Source organism: Henckelia pumila, chromosome 4, assembly GCF_033568475.1.
Source record: "Henckelia pumila isolate YLH828 chromosome 4, ASM3356847v2, whole genome shotgun sequence".
In the NCBI taxonomy this organism is placed as follows: Eukaryota; Viridiplantae; Streptophyta; class Magnoliopsida; order Lamiales; family Gesneriaceae; genus Henckelia; species Henckelia pumila.
In genome coordinates, this window is record NC_133123.1 from 6,626,521 (window position 1) to 6,645,837 (window position 19,317).

Sequence of the window (19,317 nt, forward strand, 5' to 3'; positions counted from 1 at the left end):
GTCATGATACGACAAAAATTTTTAGCCGACAATCAATATAGTTCTCAAAAATAATAACTATACCATACAGATTATTAGTTTCTTTAACAGTTACTGATGTTAAAAAGCTATCCCCCAATCTTAAATCACACATTCTTCAAAATAATATATTGTGTTTTTATGTAAGATAGCAATCCGATACACTGGACTTCTTAAGTAAGTACTTCTCAGCTACTTCACAAAATTTTAAGAACTCCCTACAAGTTCTCTCAAACACAACCTTAATCGACCAAAGCTTTCTGAAACAAGATAGCAAAACAATCAATTTTGCCAACATATAATCTTATAGATTCTAGGGTGAGGGAAGACGATGGACATATCGATCACATGAAATAAAATCAGAATACTTTTTCAGACATGATGTTGAGACAAGAAAACATCCAAGACCATCAAATTTTGTCCGGCAGAGTACGAGCAAAACACTAAATAGTAGGTATGTCAAAAGATGACATGTGCCCCCATAATTGAGATCAAAAACATTGTTACACAGTTTAGAACGATAAAATTGATGAATCTCAGAATATGAGAGTGGATGGAGTTCAGTCAATTGATACCAACTCTAACCAGAGTTACTCCTGCTGGTTTAACTGGTGAGTAATGCGAAAAATCTTAATTCGATACCAAACAGAGAGTTTTTATCCACCTTGACCACTTACTTCTTTTTATGTTCTGAGTTCAGGTCCTGAAGGTTCAGCAGGAGCTCATCGGAGTTCAAGTACACCCTGTTGCCTGAAGTTGCAACGGTGTGAGAAATTTCTTTAGAAGCTTCGATTCTCCTGAGTGTTAAAAAGGCTGAATTGTTGGCAATAGCTTGGCCAATCAGCTGGGCACTCTTAGCCTCTCCCTGGTGATCGAATGAGAGAATTTTGCAATGATCAATTGAAATTTCTCAAGTTCAAAAAGAGTATAATTAAAAAGAATTTGCAATGGACAAAATTGCTCTGGAGAAAGCTCCAGCTTGAGCTCATAGTACTAGACAAAATTTCTCAGGAGAAAGCTCCAGCTTGACCTCATAGTATTATAGGATACCACAGGACAAACATAAAAAGGAATAGATGTAGCCGCAAATTTCATTTTTTTTTAGGAAAATGCAACATCCCAATTTGGAAAAAGATGTGCGGTGGATTTTTTTTACCTGTGCTCTAATGATAGCACTTTGTTTGTCTTGCTCGGCCTTTTCAACCACAAACTTGGCCCTCTCAGCCTCTTGTGCAGCTACTTGTTTGGCTTCAATTGCAGCAGTAAACTCCTTTCCAAAGGTCAGTCCTGTGATGGAGACATCATCCAGTGCGATGTTGAAATAAGCAGCTCTTTCTGTCAGTATTTTCCGTATTTCCCTACTCACGCTCTATACACGATAAATTATTGTCAATTAATGTAATAAAAAATTTGCATATAATAACATAACTTCAATGTTCATGCAAGCCAATAATCAAAGGAGAGCATGCTAAACTTTTCAAGTACATTCAAACTTTGGTCATAGCGTCACATCAGATCCTAGTCGCAGTCTCTATTTATTAAGAAAAAAAGTGTTTATGTTCATACATAAAATACAACAAAATGTTTCGCACAAACCACATATCCTGAGAATATTCAATTCTAAAAATCGGTAAGCACAGGTCAATCAACTGTTGACATAATGTAACAACCACATAATGCAGCCATTCTCCACTAGAAGAAAGGAAAGAAAAAGAACAAAAGAAATATCCCTAGCCTAGCCATTTACCTCTCTCTGTGTGATAAGCTGGCTAGCATTATACTGGGCAACCACAGTTTTCAGCGTCTCATGAATGATTGAAGGCAGGACTCGCTCGTTGTAGTTTTCACCGAGGGTTCTATAAATAGTGGGTAACTGGTCTGGTACAGGGCGAGTAAGAACCCGAAGACCAATTTTTACCTGTGACAGTCGAACAGTTGATTAAACATTTTAATTCAGGACTCCCCACCAAAGGCGGCACCGAAAATATCACCAGGTGGAGGGGTAAAAAGATCATCTGTTGGTTAGGTAAAGGTTATTTTCCGCAACAAACTAACCCGCGAAGCTAAAGAGAACTTCCCAGAAAGATATTGATACATGTTTGTTCAATGTACATTAATAATAAATCAAGCACTTTAGCTGAAAGCATGTACATAAGTCAACCGGAATGCAGAAACATAAGAGTTTTTCTAGAGCATAGTAAACTATGAAATACAAAAGTCTGCTCAGTAAATCAATAGACAAAATGGTAGGTCTTTGAACAGAAAATAACAGCTTTCCAAAAGTACATCAGTGAAAGCTAAACCAAAGTGACTAACGGAAACCACTTTCTATGTTCATTAAACTACAATTGAAAAAAGATGGCAACAATAAATAAGACAATTATTTCAAAACAGATGGTGAACTCAAACCCGTCCAAGGTCATTCAGCGATTGCGGGTCCTACCGCGTATGATATCACGAATGTGGAGTTTGGGGGAAGGAGTGTGTGTGTATGTGAGGTGAGAAGAATTGAGAGAGAGAGGGTGTGGGTGTGGGGGTGTGAGAGAGAGAGTGAGACAGAGAAAGGGGGTTCACCATCTGAAGGTCACGACTGCCTGAAGTGCTCTCCACCAGATGTGGACGCGCCCGAACATCATAAATAGTTGGTCTATCAAACCATGGGATCATCAAGTGAGTCCCTTCTGGATACACCTGCACGTTGAGCATATAAAATAACAAGATATCTCTTAGAATAATGATTAAAAAAATTAAGCTATAGTAACTTGTTATAATTGAGTCAGGTACTTGGGTTGATGAGAGCAGTGTGAAAATACGAAATTACAAAATTTGAAGAAGTGTATATAGTGGAGCATGATGAGCCGCTTATCTAAGGTATGCTCTTATTAATCGATGCAAAATAAAAGTATGGAAATTTTGAAGAAGGTAGTAGTTGAGATCCGAGTTTCAGCAATTCATTTTGCAGGAAAAGCATGTCAAGCTTCAAACTGTGTGATTATTGATAACCCTTAATCAGCTGCATCCTAATATGGCCACCAACAATCATTAGTACATTGCTGTGTCAAAGATAGTCAATTTATTTCAGAGCTTTGAGCTCTTGGTGGGATGCGTCAGTCGAAGAATATGCAACAGAAGGAGTAAAAGCTACTAACAGAAGGCATAAACTGGACATGATCCTTTCTTCAAAAGTCCCATATATTTTCCGCAATCAGAATTAGAAGATAAACAAGTCATTTCCAAAAGGACATTTGAACTTGTAATAGAAAGAATTAAACGACAATTAGGTGCAGATAAGGTTTAGATAAGCAAAATATTATTTAATACTCGAGATAAAGGCAAGGCTTAACCTTATCTTTAACACCAACAATACGGTTGAAGACAATGGCACGGTGCCCTCCATCAACATTGTAGAGACTGTTAGCAACTCCATAGATGCCAAGCCCAGCGACAATTCCCAGTTTGATCACAGCAGATGCTGCACCTCCACCAGGCAACTTCGGCACCTTGACATTGTTCAGATTCATACCTTAAAACCCTGCATTTACAGAAAATGTACAATCATCCACTCAAATATCGAATACTGAGTCTAACACGTTATTATAACGAAAAATGGAGATCATATCTCATCGAATCAACCAACTACACCTCAATCGAAAAGGAAAGGACCCAAAAACTCAAAAAAGCTCATATAATTCCACAAAAAGCAGAACTTACTCAACCCCTCACCAAATCCCCTCACAAAAAAATTAATTAAAAAATAAAATCACAATTAACGAACTCGAATCGAAAGCATCATAAATAATGATATTAGACAGGTGAAGATAAAGGAATTTGCATACCTGGAGAGCTGGAACGGAGAGAAATGAAACGAAGAAAAGGCTACGACTACAAGGGTTTAGACAGCAACTTGGGCAAGGGTTAAAGGTTTACCGCTGTAGGTTTTTTCTTTTCTATTTCCTTTTATTATTATTTTCTTAATACTGACTTCCTCGAAGCAGAACAATAATAATTTTTTTTAAAATTTTTTTTTTTGCTGCATAATTTTTTGAAAAAAAATTAGTCGTTAATAAAAAGAATTTTATAACAAAAAAGTAAATCAAAGTTTGGAAAATCCAAAAACAAACGAAATACATTATTGATGTAATAAAATAAGTTCACTAAATACTATTACATAATTAATACCGACTAATCCTATGTTTACTTGCAAAATTGAAAATTGGTATAAATTTTTCGGCCAGTTAATGATAGGATTTACGGATGATTTTTAGTCCTAAATTTTTCATGGAATTATAAATCTTTACAAGGTGAGATAGTGAAATTTTTTTTAATCCATCCAACTAAACATATTATTATTTATTCATAATCACTTCATATCCTATCAAATTATCTTAATAATCATATTTTAATCTATCATTGTTCAATCTCATCATTTAAAGTAAACGCAATCTTAAATTATTAATAACTATGATTCTAAACAAAAAAATGGTATAGATATATATTTATTTTTTGAATTGTTGGATGGCATTGTATTATTGTAAAAATTGGGTTATGGATTTGAATCATCGTCTTAAAGTTTGGACTTTTTTTCATTATTTTTTAAATTTAATTTTAATTAAAGAAAAAAGGCAATATTACGGGTCCTGGGTCTATGACTGATTTGGCCCGGCCCAGAGATAGGTTAAAAAGTTGGGCTGACCCATCCCAAGTGCACTTTTCTAACTCATCCGCTTGTCGCACAAAACAATCCACAACTCCACTAATCTGTCCATAATTCTAGCATCTCTATCTGTTCAATCAATTCGTTCAATCTTCGAATATTATGACACAGTCTCACATATCTCAGGATCAGTTATTTGTTGATTGTTCTCCAATTGGGAACTTTAACACGATACATTCGAAGATTCGTGTTGTCGTTACTTCCATTTGTTTTTTTCGATCGTTGAGATAATACGCTCACACTACGTCCAAAGATCTAATTATTACTACTCGTATGTGACATTTATTACACAAGTAATGTACTTCCATAAGTAATTTGTGTGCGGTGTTATCTGTTTCCCGGAGGGGAACTTGGCTAGTGGATCGCAATACTTGTCGGGTAGGAATTAGCTAAGCCTAGCAAAACCGGGCTAAGATTTAGCTCTCATTTTTCATATATACATTACTAACTCCTATTTTTACAACTATATTTCATTTTATCATAGCGCATAAATTTCGTTACAAATATATATTTTAAAAAATCCAATCAATTCATTCACAAGCAGCAGCAAATTAATTCATTCACAAGCAGCAGCGTGCATGCAGTGTGACCCAGCTTGAATTAATTTCAAACGAGGCCCCTACTCTCCCACATGCCTTTCAAATGGCACCATATATCTGGTTAATTAACTTTACGTTAGCTGCTGCCTGCTGCTTTTCAAGAGACAAGAGCCCATTTCCTGCAAGGGTACTACTGTACGTGGATATTAATTCATGACCATCAATTTCTATTTTTTATTTATATTTATCGTCACTCTGCTGCTTTTGCTTCTCCTTGATCAATTAATTATTAATGGATAAAATGAGAGGACCAAAAATCAATTTCCTTGATTAATGAGAATTTTCTTTAATTATTATTCAATCAACAATAATTAAAATTCGCGACTGAATATTCAAGTTGGTAAAATAAATAAAACTCTTCAAAATTGATAAAAGAGTTTAATTCCTCTTACCAAAATTTTATGGGTCGATCCCATAATTACTTATTCAGTGTGATATTACTTGTCTAACTATATAGTTTTTAGACTGTTACGTTAGCCTAAATTTTATTCAATACGCAGTACTAAAAAATAACGATTACGAATTTTTGCATCGTCTTCTTTTTTTTAAAGTCAATACCATAATTAAACTTCATAGAATAATAATTTGGGTGTGGTATATGCAATGGTGGCAGGCGCAAGCAGACAAATATCATTGAATGGATTTTGGAGGTTTGTAAACAACTTTTGGTTGGGGTGGAAACCTCCTCCTCTTTGTGCATGGCTGCCACCTTTCTTCCCCATACTCCATTACAATGCCACCTTGCAATACTTATTTGCTTTCCATTTTCGGTCTTTTTAATTATTTTTATTTTTATTTTTATTTAGAAACTAAACTACATGTGGGAGATTTTCTTGCTCGATCGTATTTTTGCTTCAAATAGAGCATATATTAAACGTCACTTACTCACTTTAAAATTTTAGAATCCCAAAGGAGCTCGATAGTTTTAAAATTTTCATATCTTTATTATGTTTTCCACCTTCTCGATGCAACCCATACTTCATTTTTTATTATTATTTTTAAAACAAATTTTATATATAATATATGCATGTACCAAGAAAAATATTTAATTTTTTTTAATGAAATTTTAGATTGTTCCAAATTCTTTTATCACAAATATTTGTCGTAAATATTTATCAAAAAATAAAAATATTTCATATTAATATTTATCAAAATAAAAATACGTGACATAAATAAATATGATCTTTTTATTATATACATATGGTATTTAATCCAATACTGAATGTGTACTGCGATATCTATTTATAATATAGTATTAATTATATTAATAAGAGACGCACACATATTTTCATACAATAAGATTCGGGTTTTATAAAATTATAATATTTCAATAAAATTGAGTAAAATACTCATAAAGAAAAATATATGAAATAAATATAAATTTTTTCATAAATAAGGAAAAAAAATATTTTGCTTATATTAAGAATCATAGAACGTTTTATATGAACCGGGGAAAAAAGTTGGTGCTTGTTTTTCCGAATAATTTTAAAAAAAAATTCTGGAAACAAAACCAACATCATCTTTTGTGGCATATCCTTCACAATTTCCAAAATTGACTTGATTCCCTTTTGCTCCATAAGGAGTAATTTTGGTTTTTGCAGTCGGATCCATAAGGCGCGCGTATTGATATCATAATTAGCAGCTTCACGAATCACCACATATACTTGCAAAAACTTGGCACTTTATAATTTCTCCGTATACTATGAACACATTTTTAAACAAAATTACTTATAAGTTATATGCTTGATACTTTTAACATGAAATTTCAATTATATTCATCTAATTTAAATTGCCAAAAGCATACCGGTATTTCGCCGAAATTTTGGCTAACCAGCCAAAACCCATAATATTGTGCTGGAATGTTTCGAGCCTTGCTGACATAATTAATGTATGTGAAGAGAACAGAAGCCGCACATTTCACCATATATCCCACGCCGCAAAAATCTTTAATTTTATGTTTTTTTTTTTGAAGCGATCTTTAATTTTATGTTAAAACAAGCTCATTGTGTTATGTTAGCTAGTTACAAATTAAGTAAACATCCAAAGAAGAATTATAATGAAAAATGCTTAAATTCATTAATATTCATTGACACCATAAGATGAACTTTACAATCATCATGAATTCACAAATATACCACACGACATTATATTATATCAGCAGACCTCGCTCCTTACATAACTTAAACAAGTCTATACTTAATTAATACATAACCGACTTATATCAAATAGACTAATACTCAAATTAAAATCCCATAAATACCAGAAAAAAAAAATCGAAGCAAAAATTAATCACAGCCCACCTCACCACTCACATATACATACACAACTTACATATATATATGGATGGTGCAATATCATTGTTATTGTTTAATGTTTCTTAATTTCTTCTTCAAATCTGCAGAATATGGGGGGGTCCATTTATTTGTAAATGTCATAAAAATTCAAGTGAGAAGATCATTGACCCACCCAAGATCCGGCCCACCCAGATTGGTTTCATTGTTGTACCTGCTGCTGCTGTAATCTTCCATCAAATTCCTGCCAGAAAAATTCCCATTGAAGAACTTGCTCTCTCCAGTAAAGAATTTGCTAGTTCCAGGGCTCGGGGTGGAAGGAGACAACACAAACTGCGGCTGCTCCGCCTCGCCGGAGCTGAAACTATTCACATCCAACCAGGGAAGATTCCTCCTGGTGGCGGTGCTCATGAGCGCCGGAGAATGAGATACCGGAGCTTCCTTCACACGCATGGATTCCATAGAACACATCAATTCGGCTAACGCATCTTTGTAAGTTATCCCGCCGTTGCTGAGCTCGGGGAACCCACAAGATTCCATGCTCGACAGCCTCGAGAACTCCGGCGCGTTCACCGGAGGGGAAAGCGGCGGCGAGATCGGCGGCGACAGATGAGACATGCCCATCAGAGGAGAAGTAGGCGAAGCGTGGCAGAAACAGCAATGGTTGAGACTCCGGTACACTTTCTCCGACATCGGAGAAGCCATGTGCGGCGGAGAAGACGACGGATCCGGCGACATGCGAAGCTGCTTGGTGGAATGAGCGAAGAAACACACCTTCCGCTTGCAATTCTTCCCATCTTTGCACGCCTCGGTTCGGTAGCGAGACGGGTGAAGCCAGCACTCGAACACCCCATGCGAGAATTCACAGCCATCGCCTTTGTTGCAGTACCCCTTCCGAAACTCAGAGCACACGGTTCCAGAGTAATGGAACCTCCTCGGGTCCCTCCTCCGAGCCTTCTCCCCCGGATGAGCAAAAGGGCAATCCGTCCAGTCGTGGCTGCGGCTCCGAGTGCACTTCCTGACCTTGAATTCGTAGATTCTGAACTGATCGGAAGAATAAGGATCGGAATCATCCTCGTCCACGTTGTTGCAAGGCAAGAACTTGGAGAGCGCGTCCTCCGCCTTGGGGGAGTCCGAGAACACGTCGGAAACCGGCGCAAGCGCCGCCGCCGCGGAGCGGCGGCTGAGGAGCTTCCGAGGAGGGATGTCGATCTCCCGGAGGGATTTCTTGTTGAGGTAAGGTTGGTGAGAGTGGTGAAACTTGTGTTGTAGCTCATCACAAACAGTAGTACTACCCATTTTGATGAAATATACTATTTTCTTGAAAATATATATAATAATATTATGAATCCTAAGTATACAATAAAAGCAAATATCATTTATGTGGGGAACATGAAAGAAATGTTAGCAGAGAAGGGAGCAAAAGAAAGATTGTATGAAATAGAATTGAAAAAGGAAAAGAGTTATATATATATACAACAAAGATAGAGACAGGTACAGGGTGGGGTGGTGTGGGGGGGAGAATGACGAGGATGGTGTAAGGCATGGGCGGAGAGATGCGTGGCTACATAGCACTTGTGGTGCTTTGCATGCGGAGGGATGTATGTGGCACCTCCACATTACACTATTACATGCAAGCACCAACCCTCTCTTAATTTCATGCTCATGAAAATTATATATATAACTTTTAACTAATTTTCTTAATGTCTTCTTTTTAGAGTACTTTTTTGTTATACTATTCTTATATTTTTAGTATATGCATCTCAATTATAGACGGTCCAACACATATGAAGGACCTAGGCTTTAATATCATGTTAAGAAATGAGATTTGAACCTAACTCAACTCAAAAGTTAGCTCAAGAGTCATAAGTTAATGCTCTTGTCGACTTCCAAAAACTCTATCCAACCAATGTAGGACAAATTTCAACAATCACCGCACATCAGCATGCATAAGTTTCATGTCAACTCTAATAAAAAAAGAGTAAAATTACAAAATAATAATAATAATAATAATGATGATTAAGCGATTAAAACGGTGTCAAAATTGGTGGGGAAAAACGACTAAAAAACAATTTAACCTAATTATAGCTATCAATCCATGCGATTTACTTCGTATATTTATTTAAAAACAAAAAACAAAAACAAAAACAAAAAAACAAACTCAAGACTTTGGATTACTTGCTACCCTATTAATAATCTTATCCACCAGAAGGGTACAATATATATTTAGGTCCGTATTACGTACAACTTGCTTTTATTTTTAAATATATTTTTAATATATGTTATATTATCTAGTTATCTCTACTGTATTATATTTATCAAATCTTACGAGCTATTAATCACTATCATGCTAATGATACGTGTGACAATTAAGTTGTGAAAGTGATTAGGGATGAGCAGATTTTGGAAGCACTCGTACTTGTTAGGGGGTGACGCAGATTGCTGCTAATGGAAGTTTGTAAGTTTTTTGTCATTTTCCTATTTTCAATTATGATATCCCTCCCATGTGTTTTCACGTGTGGAAATCTCACGTGGCCTTGTTTTACAGTGCCACGTGGATTTCCGACGAATGGGGATTCTTCGGTAGTAAAGGACATAATTTTGAGTTCTACACCTACTAGTAGTGGAGTCGTTATATATCTTCGCAATTTGTATGTGTGTTGCCACGAAACTTCAATTGGGTCCAACTTGGTTGGGCTAGCCCGTTGAGCTCTTGCGGGGATGTAGGCCCAGTTTTCAGAACTCAAGAAGTATGAGTGAATTGTTATTACGATTTTTATTTTTTTTACATTAATTATCATAAACACTTGAACTAAACCTTTCTTTACAAGAGGACCTGAGCTTAGATGACAAAAATCAGAGAAATGCTATTTCGCCTTCGAGAAAGGCCTTGAATTGCAAGAAAATGAGCTCCATAATTGAACATCATTGGACAGAAACTTCACCTTCACCTTCACCTGTGCATACTGTGTGCACAGTTGACGAATTGGATTGAATACTACCGGTAAAAAAAGACCGAACGATGAACGCAAAAAAAAAAAAAAAAAAAAAAAGAACAACAACAACAACGCCATATCTTCTTAATCCCTCGCAACCTACCTGGCCTTACCCCAAAGAACGGATGTCCCTCTTGGACTGAAGGCCTCAACATTAATTTTAATGACTTTGATGAAGGCGCATCCCAATGGCACTAAATCTGTTAATACAAACGAGATAAAAAAAAATGTATTTTGTTTATATAACAAGCGATATCTTTCGCTTTAACCAAAATATCGTTTTGCTATTGTTTACACAGGAAAAAGCATTTACGAGGATATATCAGCTATCATTAGATGTTCAATTGTTTTTGGCCAACCACACAACAACATTTCCCATAAAACTGTCCCATACGTATCCAACACCACATGTTCATAAAAGATGTCCCCTTTTTAGCTCAAAAAAAAAAAAAAATTGTCCCCTTTTGTTAAATATATCTCTAATGATATTTTTGAGAAATAGTATCATTAATGTCATTTGGACAAATTTTAATTTTATTTATTTTAGTACACGAACTATTGATAAAAATCAAATTTGTACATGAACTATTGGAAATGATTTAATTGGTACATGATTCAACCAAAAAGACGATTTTATCATTTAATAAAAAAATTTTTAAGTCCAATTATTTGTAGTAAATTCAACTAAGATCATATTTTATTTTTCAACATAAATTTTTTATTGATTAAAGTGTAAAAATAAATTTGTATTAATTTAAAAATTATAGAAATAAGCATCTTACTATTTTATAATATATTTATATTTTACTATTAATACATTATTTATTCAAATATAATGTATTAATTTTTAAAATATTAATAAATATATAATAAAAGAATATTTTATTCTTATCTATATTAAAAAATTATCCATTTTTTTGAAATAATATGATTAAAAAATTATATATTAATAAAACTACACTGAATAAATAAATCACATGTATGACTAAAATATATTTAAGATTGAAAAAATATAATAAAATAAATATTTATTTATATTTAAATTCAAGAACAAATCGAGTGGAGAAATTTTTGGTCATTCGAATCACACAAACCGAGACAAATAGTGAGATTTTTCTATTAGGTTTGTTTTTTAATTATCTAAAATTTTAATTTTGAATATTTTTTTGAATTCCCAACCGATCAATATGAATTTTAAAAAACTAAAACGGTGAGTATTAGGGGTGTTCATATTTCAGATAAAACCGAAAAAACCGGAAATCCAAACCGAAAAAATTAAAGATCGAACCGAACCAAAAATCTAATTTTGTTATTCGAATATAAATATCAAAACCGAAGTTTATTTAGTTCGATTTTGGATTATATATGTCAAAACCGAACCGACTGAAAAAACCGAAATTAAATTAAATTAATAATTTTATTTATATTTTTTATTTATATTATATATGTTATGAGATGATATTTAGTGAATGAATAATCATTTTGAATAATTTTTAGTTGATTGTTATTTATTTAATTCATTGTTGTTTTTTTATGTAATTTTTAGTTGATTCTTGTTTATGTAAGTTATTTAAACTTTATTTTTAAAGTTTTTACTAAGAAATTTGATTTGTTTTGTTTTTTCGAAAATATTATAAGATTGTGGTTGGATATTTATTTTTGTATTATTTGATGTTTTTTTATTTTTTCACTATATGACTATAATTTTAAGTTGTGTATTGGGGTATTTAAATTACATGTTGGATGAAACTTATGTTTATTTTATTGTGTTATGTATTATTAATGATAAAACCGATCAAACCGAACCGTATAAACCAGTCCGTTATAGTATAAAAACCGAACCGAACCGAAGTAAAACGGTTTGACTTCGGATTGTATTTTTCATAAACCAAAAACCGGAAAATCGAACCGAAATTAGACAAATTCAAACCGAACCGACCAATGAACACCCCTAGTGAGTATGTTTGCTTCAACAATTTAAAACAAAATTAACATGCTCAAGTGGCATATAACTATTTTATTATATTTTCATCAATATATTACAATATTTCTTGTTGTATAATTTGAGTTGACAATTTTTTTATGACAATATAATTTTAAATAAATGTGATATTTTTAAAATTAATCAATAAATAATTAACATTTAAAATAAAATTATGTAACTAATCAAATTTTAATAATAATAATTGGACATAATATATAGCAATTTAGATTAAGGATAAACTTGATTTTTTAATTTGATCAAATACTAATTAAAAAATTTTCAGTGGTTCATGTATCAATTTGACATTTTATCAATAGTTCGTGCACCAAAATGAATATTACTATTTTTATTTTTATATATGTTTGTATAAAGAGTGGTATTTTTTTTATTTTGTTTCTTTATTGTACTGATCACAATCATATGCCTATATATATATATTTTGATGATCAACTTTAGTCACTTACTTGGCCATAAGAGGATTTTTTAACAAAATAAAAATTCCGTCACAAGATATTTTTTAATCGTTAAAACTCACATTAAAAATTTTCCCAACCCTACCATCAAATCACATTTAAAAAATCCCCAATTGCAATTCTCTAAAGTCCATGTGAATTAATATACACGAAGATCTCCCTAGGATCTAGATTACAATCTTTAACTTCGGTTTTAATATAAATCTAGCTAGATGTTCAAAAGCATATTTTTTGAACTAATTTATGATGGAGAATAAAGGTAAAAATATATTAGAATCCTTCCTAATTGTTAAGAACTAAGAAGGATCGAATTTATGTAGTGTTGATTTTGAGTAAAGAGTTAATTAATAAGGATATACCCACTTGATGTATAATATGAAATATCTATTTTAATTAAGACAAAAACTCCTATGAGACGGTCTCAAATGTCATTTTTTTAGACGAGTCTCTTATATGGGTTATCCATTAAAAACTATTACATTTTATGCCAAAATTATTACTTATTATTATAAATATAGGTAGGGTTGACTCATCTCACGGATGAGACCGTCTCACAAGAGTATTACTCATTAATTAATTGCATTAGTAGTTTACTTTTGCTCCTTGTAATATCTTTCATAAGCAATACAAGATATTTTCTAACATTTATTTTAAGAAATTATTATGAAAATTCAGTGGGTTACTGCATCTCATAATATCTTTCAAAGAATTTTACGAATTCTTCAGATATTTTATAAATTTTAAAACTTTTTCGGAAAGCTCCAATGCACTGAAAATTGTGATTTGTGAGACAGAATAACTAAAATTAAAGTGATAAATTATTATTGTTATTAATATTAATGACAGTAAATTAGTAATTATAATGACTACAATGATGATTAAAAAAGGAAACCTCACGTCTAAATACGATCATGCCACAAACCAAAAAATATAAAAATATTAATATGATACGGCGCCGTATTTATCCAACCTACAGACATTTGTAACGGTACATTGTCTCTTCATTTTAAAATTTTCGACCGTTGGCCAAAATCCGAACGTTATTCCATCTCTAAAACTCCACACAATATCAATACTTGGGTGACCTTCTGATCTACCCATTATTCTCCTGTATTTCTCCAATTTTCTTTCTGTATTAGCAAATTAAATCCGTAAAATACCGAATAACATTGACTCCGTAGCGATCAATCAATCTTGAATGGCGGTGTTGGAGGAGTCGCTGTCGATGAATCCGTTCGCTATCGATAATGTATACGAATTCTCAGCGCCGCAGTTCTACGACTTCCTATGCGAGGAGACCGCCGAGGATATTCGTAAGGCGGAGCTCTGGTTCGAGAATGCCCGCTCTTATGCCCCTTCCCGTACGTAATTCACTTATCCGAGTTTTCGACCGCTTGTTTTTATTTATCGATTTGATTTTGCGATTCTTTGTTTTGCTATGGATCTTTGCTATGGATCTTGAATCTTGAAAGAGGGACTTGAGTTTCTTCGAGTTTATCGCACAGGCATGTGGAAATTTATTTCTTAATCACAAATTTGGAATTGGGTCTTGAATTTTGAACGAGCACGTGTAATCCGTCTCATTCTTTGATTTCTCAAGATCGTTTATTTCTGTGGATTTTACTGATAGATAATTCGAAATGGGATATTGCTATTTTACTTTAATTGGAGAGAATAATCTCAAATTAAACTAATTTGACTGAAAACTGGTCTTGATCCTCGGTTTCTCTTGGGTGCTAAGTTATAAACCACGTCGTTTGACAATTCATTTGGAACGAGATCTTGAATTCGAGATGCATAGGGGATAGTGGATAAAGTTTTTGTCTTGGATGCTAAAATCATATGCATGGCATTTAAATTTCAGTATGATTGATCTGCTACGTTAAAATCATGGAAAGCTGATATGGGTCATGATGTGATTACCAAATCAGGAATATTTTTGTTCTGCACCAGGACATTTTTTTAAGTGCCAAACTCGATGAAAGAAGAAAATAATTATGATGTATTGTCCTTTTGGTGGTTTCCTGAATTGGGGATCCGTGTTTACTATATATGGTTTGCAGCATTTAATCCAAGAATCAAAGCTATCAGATCAGTTCACGCTCAGATCCTATGCAAGTTTGATGAAGATGAACAATTGAACGAGGTAAAGTTTATCAGTAGCTTATATCGATAACTAGAATATACCATTTTTCACATGGCTAAAAGGTGGATGAACGAACTATTGACGACTTTGTTACAGGTAACGGAGACATCAGAAGCAGCATCGAATTCAGAACCGCAGGTGGATATCGTTTCAACTGAAGCCAAAGAAGAAGTTGCTCCGGCTGAAATCAAGGTATGTTTTGTACAAATATTCTTGACGAACAGCTGTTTAGAACTCGAGTTTCATTTCATCTAGTGTTTCTACCAGACGCAGAATTCAGAAGTCGAGAAGATATCTGACAATATAGGCACTTGCAGTCAAGAAAATGGAAGGTATCTTATCTATCTCTTGAATGTTGATAATATGTGGAACTACTGAAGAAGTGCATCTTTTTATTGACTAAACTACAACTTACTGCTTGTGATTTCAGCCACGTAGAAGGCAAAGAAGCCTCTTCTGCTGTCCCTGTGGATGTCCAAGGTCATCCTCATCCCAGTTTCATTCATGAGTGTTCAATGCTAGTTTGTATTTTGTTCACTTCGTAGCTGAAACTAAATTATTTGTTATGTTAGGACCGCAAATAACTCCGGCACCATCAAAAAAGATTGTAAACAAGAATTTGCAGTCAGCCAAAAAGATAGCTAGCATACTTAAAAATCCTTCAGCAATGAAATCAAAAAATCAGTTGCAAAACTCACAAATCAAAAGCATTAAACGTGCTAATGGTAAAAGGTTGGTCCTTGTATATTTTAAATACCTACACTCTCCATACTTCATGATTTTTAATGTTTCTTCAACTCAAGGCCCGACTCATATTTCCCCAGGGAAAATAATGCAAAGAACAATGTTGGAACTCCAAACCTTGCCCATGAGTACCCAGCCATAAAGAAGCAGAAGCTGGAAGGTGGACAATCTCGGCAGGTGGATATCATTTTTAACTGTAACTTGTACTTCACATATTTTTTCGAGTTCTGTTGTGCTTTGGCAATGTTTGTTTTAACCCTCTCTTCTTCTTAGATTCTTACAATCAACAAACCTGCCAACTTGCCTCACAAAACGAGATTCGGCACCGTAGGCAGCGGTTCCAATTTACACCCTTCAAATGCTGCAAAAACTTGTAAAGAGGACAGACGGGTAGGCTTTCGGAAAATTTAGTGTGGTTATTCTCATTAACTTTATCTGAACATAAAATAATTAAGAAACATTGATTCGTTGTTTATTGTGAAGATGTATGTTCGAGAACGAGCAGTTCCATTTGTGTCTATGGCGGAAATGATGAATAAGTTCCAATCAAGCACCAGAGATATTACCTTGCCTCGCAGCAGTTCTGTTTCACAGGTAAACAAATGACAAACTGTGTCTTCTTTTTCCGTCTGAGAAGTTTTACTTCTTTAACTCATCACTATGGACGAACATTAACCTGTATCGTCAATCACTAAATTATTCAGAGCAACGCCACCGGAACAGTGCAACAGAGGAAATTGAAACTTACATTAACAAGGCCAAAGACTCCTGAATTTGAAACATCTCAACGGGTTCGTTCTACTAAAATCAAAAGTTCAGCTGAATTGGAGGAAGAGATGATGGCTAAAATTCCCAAGTTTAAGGCTCTCCCTCTAAACAAAAAAGTACGTGTTAACTTTATAAGAATTTTTCGCAAATAACTGAGGAATTTTTCAAGGGTCATACTTATTATTGGTTTGCCTATCATACAAAGATTCTCGAGGCTCCAACTATAACAGCAATGCCAAAAAGTGAGCCCCAGCCTCCTCATTTCAAGGTAAATAAGCCATTGCTAGCTAATAAAAGATTGGACTTTGAGAACTATTATTTGTGAATAACAAAAAACATCGTCTTGTTTTGCACAGGAATTCCATTTGGAGACCATGTCAAGGGCCAATCAGAAGGCAGAAACATCTACTGTGGCCTCCATAGAATCAACACAGGAACAGGTACTTGTGAATATATCTGCAAGCATCATCAAGATGTTTATTATTGAAGGTATATTGAAATTCAACATACTTTTGGTCGATGCAGAATAATGAATGGAAGCCACAGCTTACAGCGCCAAAATCGCCCCTTCTTCAGACTTATCTCCGAGCACGTCCTCCAAGGGTCAAAAGTTCCACAGAACTAGAGGAAGAAGAACTTAAAAAAGTTCCCCAGTTTAAGGCAAGACCTTTGAATAGAAAGGTAGATTTACTAACAAACCTTCCGATGGCAATCTTCCTGCAAAACCAGTCTCTTTAACCCTTTTCTCTGTGCTGCAGATACTAGAAAGCAAGGGAGAGATAGGTCTTTTGAGCAACATGAAGAAACCGGTTACCATACCTCAAGAATTTCACTTTGCCATTGATAAAAGAATCCCACCTCCTACAGCTGTCGTAGATCTATTTGATAAGGTAACGTTTTGTTACTCCATGATACTGGATTTTTACCATGTTTATCTCATTATTATGCATAACTTTTTCTCCATATTTTTCAGCTTTCGTTAGTTTCAGAGCCGCCACATCAGGACAATCTTCCTAGAAATACGACACCAGATCCATTCTATCTCCACACAGAGGTATGGATAATATTCTTTCGACAAATTGATGGAGTTTTACTAGGCTGACTAGTTTTCACTACATCTATTTTTATTTATATCGATTTTTCTTTACTGTCATATTAGGAAAGAGGGGTGGAGAAAGTGAAGAGGAAAAATGAAGAATTCATGCAGAAACAGTTGGAAGAGGAGAGAGCTAGGATTCCGAAAGCCCTTCCATATCCGTACACCACAGATTATCCTGAGGTACGTAAGATTATCATATCCACAATTTCAACGTTTGTTGATAGGATTATCTTGACAGACATTATACATTCTGCTATCATTTTTGTGCAGATTCCACCAAAGCCAGAGCCAAAGCCGTGTACAAAACCAGAACCTTTTCGATTAGAAAGCTTATTAAAGCACGAAGAGGAAATGCAGAGGGAAATGGAAGAAAGGAGAAGAATGGAGATGGATGAAGCTCAGATGAGAATATTCAAGGCTCAGCCGATATTAAAAGAGTACGAATATGACTAGGGGCAGTATTTAAAAAGGCCATACCGTGTCTTTTTTTTAAAAAAATTAAATTAAATTTAGTCCATCCTTTCATGTATTTCAACTTGATATAACAGGGATCCGATTCCAGTTCCAGAGATACAACGGAAGCCCCTTACAGAAGTCCAAGTTTTTAATCTACAAATTAATCACCGAGCTGCAGAGAGAGCAGAATTTGACAAAAAGGTTCTTGATTCATGAGATATCAACGGCTTTTACAGTTAACATAATAAAACTAGTGGATTCAAAATCCTAACTAAAGAGATGTTTCCATCACAGATCAAGGAGAAAGAAGCAACTTATAAGAGATATCGGGAAGAAGCAGAATCTGCAAGGATGGTGATAACTCGCTCACTAATTTAACCTCCTCTATAACTTATTTTTATCATTTAAGTTTAAATAATCTCAATACTATCAGATGGAGGAGGAGAAGGCCTTGAAACAGTTGCGAAGGACGTTAGTTCCTCATGCAAGACCGGTGCCTAATTTTGATAATCCCTTCTTACCACAGAAGTATGTCCTGAATAGGAATCTTTTGTTAAATAAATAAGTAATGTTGATGGTGTTTATCTTATGAGGAACTGTCTCCTAATTTGTGTACCATCGTACAAATTGAAAACAGGTCTTCTAGAGTAGTAACAAAGGCCAAGTCTCCCAGACTTCATATAGCTCGTAGAAACGAGAAGCGGAGAGTGATTTTTCCAGCACCAGCCACAGCTACCAGTGCAGCTGCCTCTCATATGAGATGATAGCCGCACCAGGCAATGAGTTGTTCAAGAACCCTTGAACCTCCTCAGAAACTGTTTATGTATGACCATTAATTGTAGCCATTCCCCCATGTTTGTAAAACATTTGAAAATTTGATGATGTTTGTTATTTGAAGCAATTGAAGAAATGTTTTTGGTTGTTATCTTCTGGAACGTTGATAAACTTGTAAAACATTTGAAAATTTGATGGTGTTTAGCTATTTTGAAGCAATTGAAGAAGCTTTTGTTTGGTTGTTATCAGCTGGGA

The 19,317-nt window shown here is 34.3% G+C and overlaps 3 protein-coding genes and 1 long non-coding RNA gene across 4 annotated transcripts; 1 reads left to right on the top strand and 3 right to left on the bottom strand.

Annotated features, from left to right (window-relative positions):
• Window positions 1–367: 367 nt before the first annotated feature.
• LOC140864248 (prohibitin-1, mitochondrial-like) lies at window positions 368–3,972 on the bottom strand. The gene is made up of 6 exons (XM_073268299.1): window positions 3,855–3,972; window positions 3,363–3,550; window positions 2,593–2,709; window positions 1,766–1,936; window positions 1,175–1,387; window positions 368–883 (listed from the first exon to the last, which is right to left on the bottom strand). The coding sequence occupies exons 2-6, from the start codon at window positions 3,537–3,539 to the stop codon at window positions 692–694; spliced, it is 870 nt and encodes a 289-aa protein (XP_073124400.1). The 5' UTR covers window positions 3,540–3,550; window positions 3,855–3,972; the 3' UTR covers window positions 368–691.
• A 3,481-nt stretch (window positions 3,973–7,453) lies between these two features.
• On the bottom strand, window positions 7,454–9,019 carry LOC140866679 (zinc finger CCCH domain-containing protein 61-like). The gene has a single exon (XM_073271715.1). It carries the CDS (start codon window positions 8,919–8,921, stop codon window positions 7,773–7,775), a length of 1,149 nt encoding a protein of 382 aa, XP_073127816.1. The 5' UTR covers window positions 8,922–9,019; the 3' UTR covers window positions 7,454–7,772.
• Window positions 9,020–14,221: 5,202 nt separating this feature from the next.
• LOC140862337 (protein TPX2) lies at window positions 14,222–19,268 on the top strand. The gene is made up of 21 exons (XM_073265350.1): window positions 14,222–14,436; window positions 15,139–15,221; window positions 15,318–15,413; window positions 15,489–15,553; window positions 15,652–15,701; window positions 15,794–15,953; window positions 16,046–16,142; window positions 16,239–16,355; window positions 16,449–16,559; window positions 16,670–16,849; window positions 16,939–17,001; window positions 17,090–17,173; window positions 17,259–17,414; window positions 17,492–17,623; window positions 17,707–17,787; window positions 17,893–18,012; window positions 18,103–18,269; window positions 18,381–18,489; window positions 18,583–18,642; window positions 18,722–18,816; window positions 18,926–19,268. Exons 1-21 carry the CDS (start codon window positions 14,274–14,276, stop codon window positions 19,050–19,052), a joined length of 2,316 nt encoding a protein of 771 aa, XP_073121451.1. The 5' UTR covers window positions 14,222–14,273; the 3' UTR covers window positions 19,053–19,268.
• On the bottom strand, window positions 15,283–17,033 carry LOC140862340 (uncharacterized). The gene is made up of 5 exons (XR_012143762.1): window positions 16,911–17,033; window positions 16,714–16,837; window positions 16,532–16,641; window positions 15,637–15,772; window positions 15,283–15,516 (listed from the first exon to the last, which is right to left on the bottom strand). It is a non-coding gene; the product is annotated as an uncharacterized lncRNA (long non-coding RNA).
• Window positions 19,269–19,317: the final 49 nt, after the last annotated feature.

What these genes read in the sequence shown, in the direction of transcription:
- LOC140864248 (XM_073268299.1), bottom strand. Translation starts at nt 3,539, where the DNA reads ATGAATCTGAACAATGTCAAGGTGCCGAAGTTGCCTGGTGGAGGTGCA. An exon ending in TTGTTGGTGTTAAAGATAAG is followed by an intron (nt 2,710 to 3,362) that starts GTTAAGCCTTGC and finishes CTCAACGTGCAG; the next exon opens with GTGTATCCAGAAGGGACTCA. An exon ending in GTGCTATCATTAGAGCACAG is followed by an intron (nt 884 to 1,174) that starts GTAAAAAAAATC and finishes TTCGATCACCAG; the next exon opens with GGAGAGGCTAAGAGTGCCCA.
- LOC140866679 (XM_073271715.1), bottom strand. Translation starts at nt 8,921, where the DNA reads ATGGGTAGTACTACTGTTTGTGATGAGCTACAACACAAGTTTCACCAC.
- LOC140862337 (XM_073265350.1), top strand. Translation starts at nt 14,274, where the DNA reads ATGGCGGTGTTGGAGGAGTCGCTGTCGATGAATCCGTTCGCTATCGAT. An exon ending in ACACCACAGATTATCCTGAG is followed by an intron (nt 18,013 to 18,102) that starts GTACGTAAGATT and finishes ATTTTTGTGCAG; the next exon opens with ATTCCACCAAAGCCAGAGCC. An exon ending in AAGCAGAATCTGCAAGGATG is followed by an intron (nt 18,643 to 18,721) that starts GTGATAACTCGC and finishes CAATACTATCAG; the next exon opens with ATGGAGGAGGAGAAGGCCTT.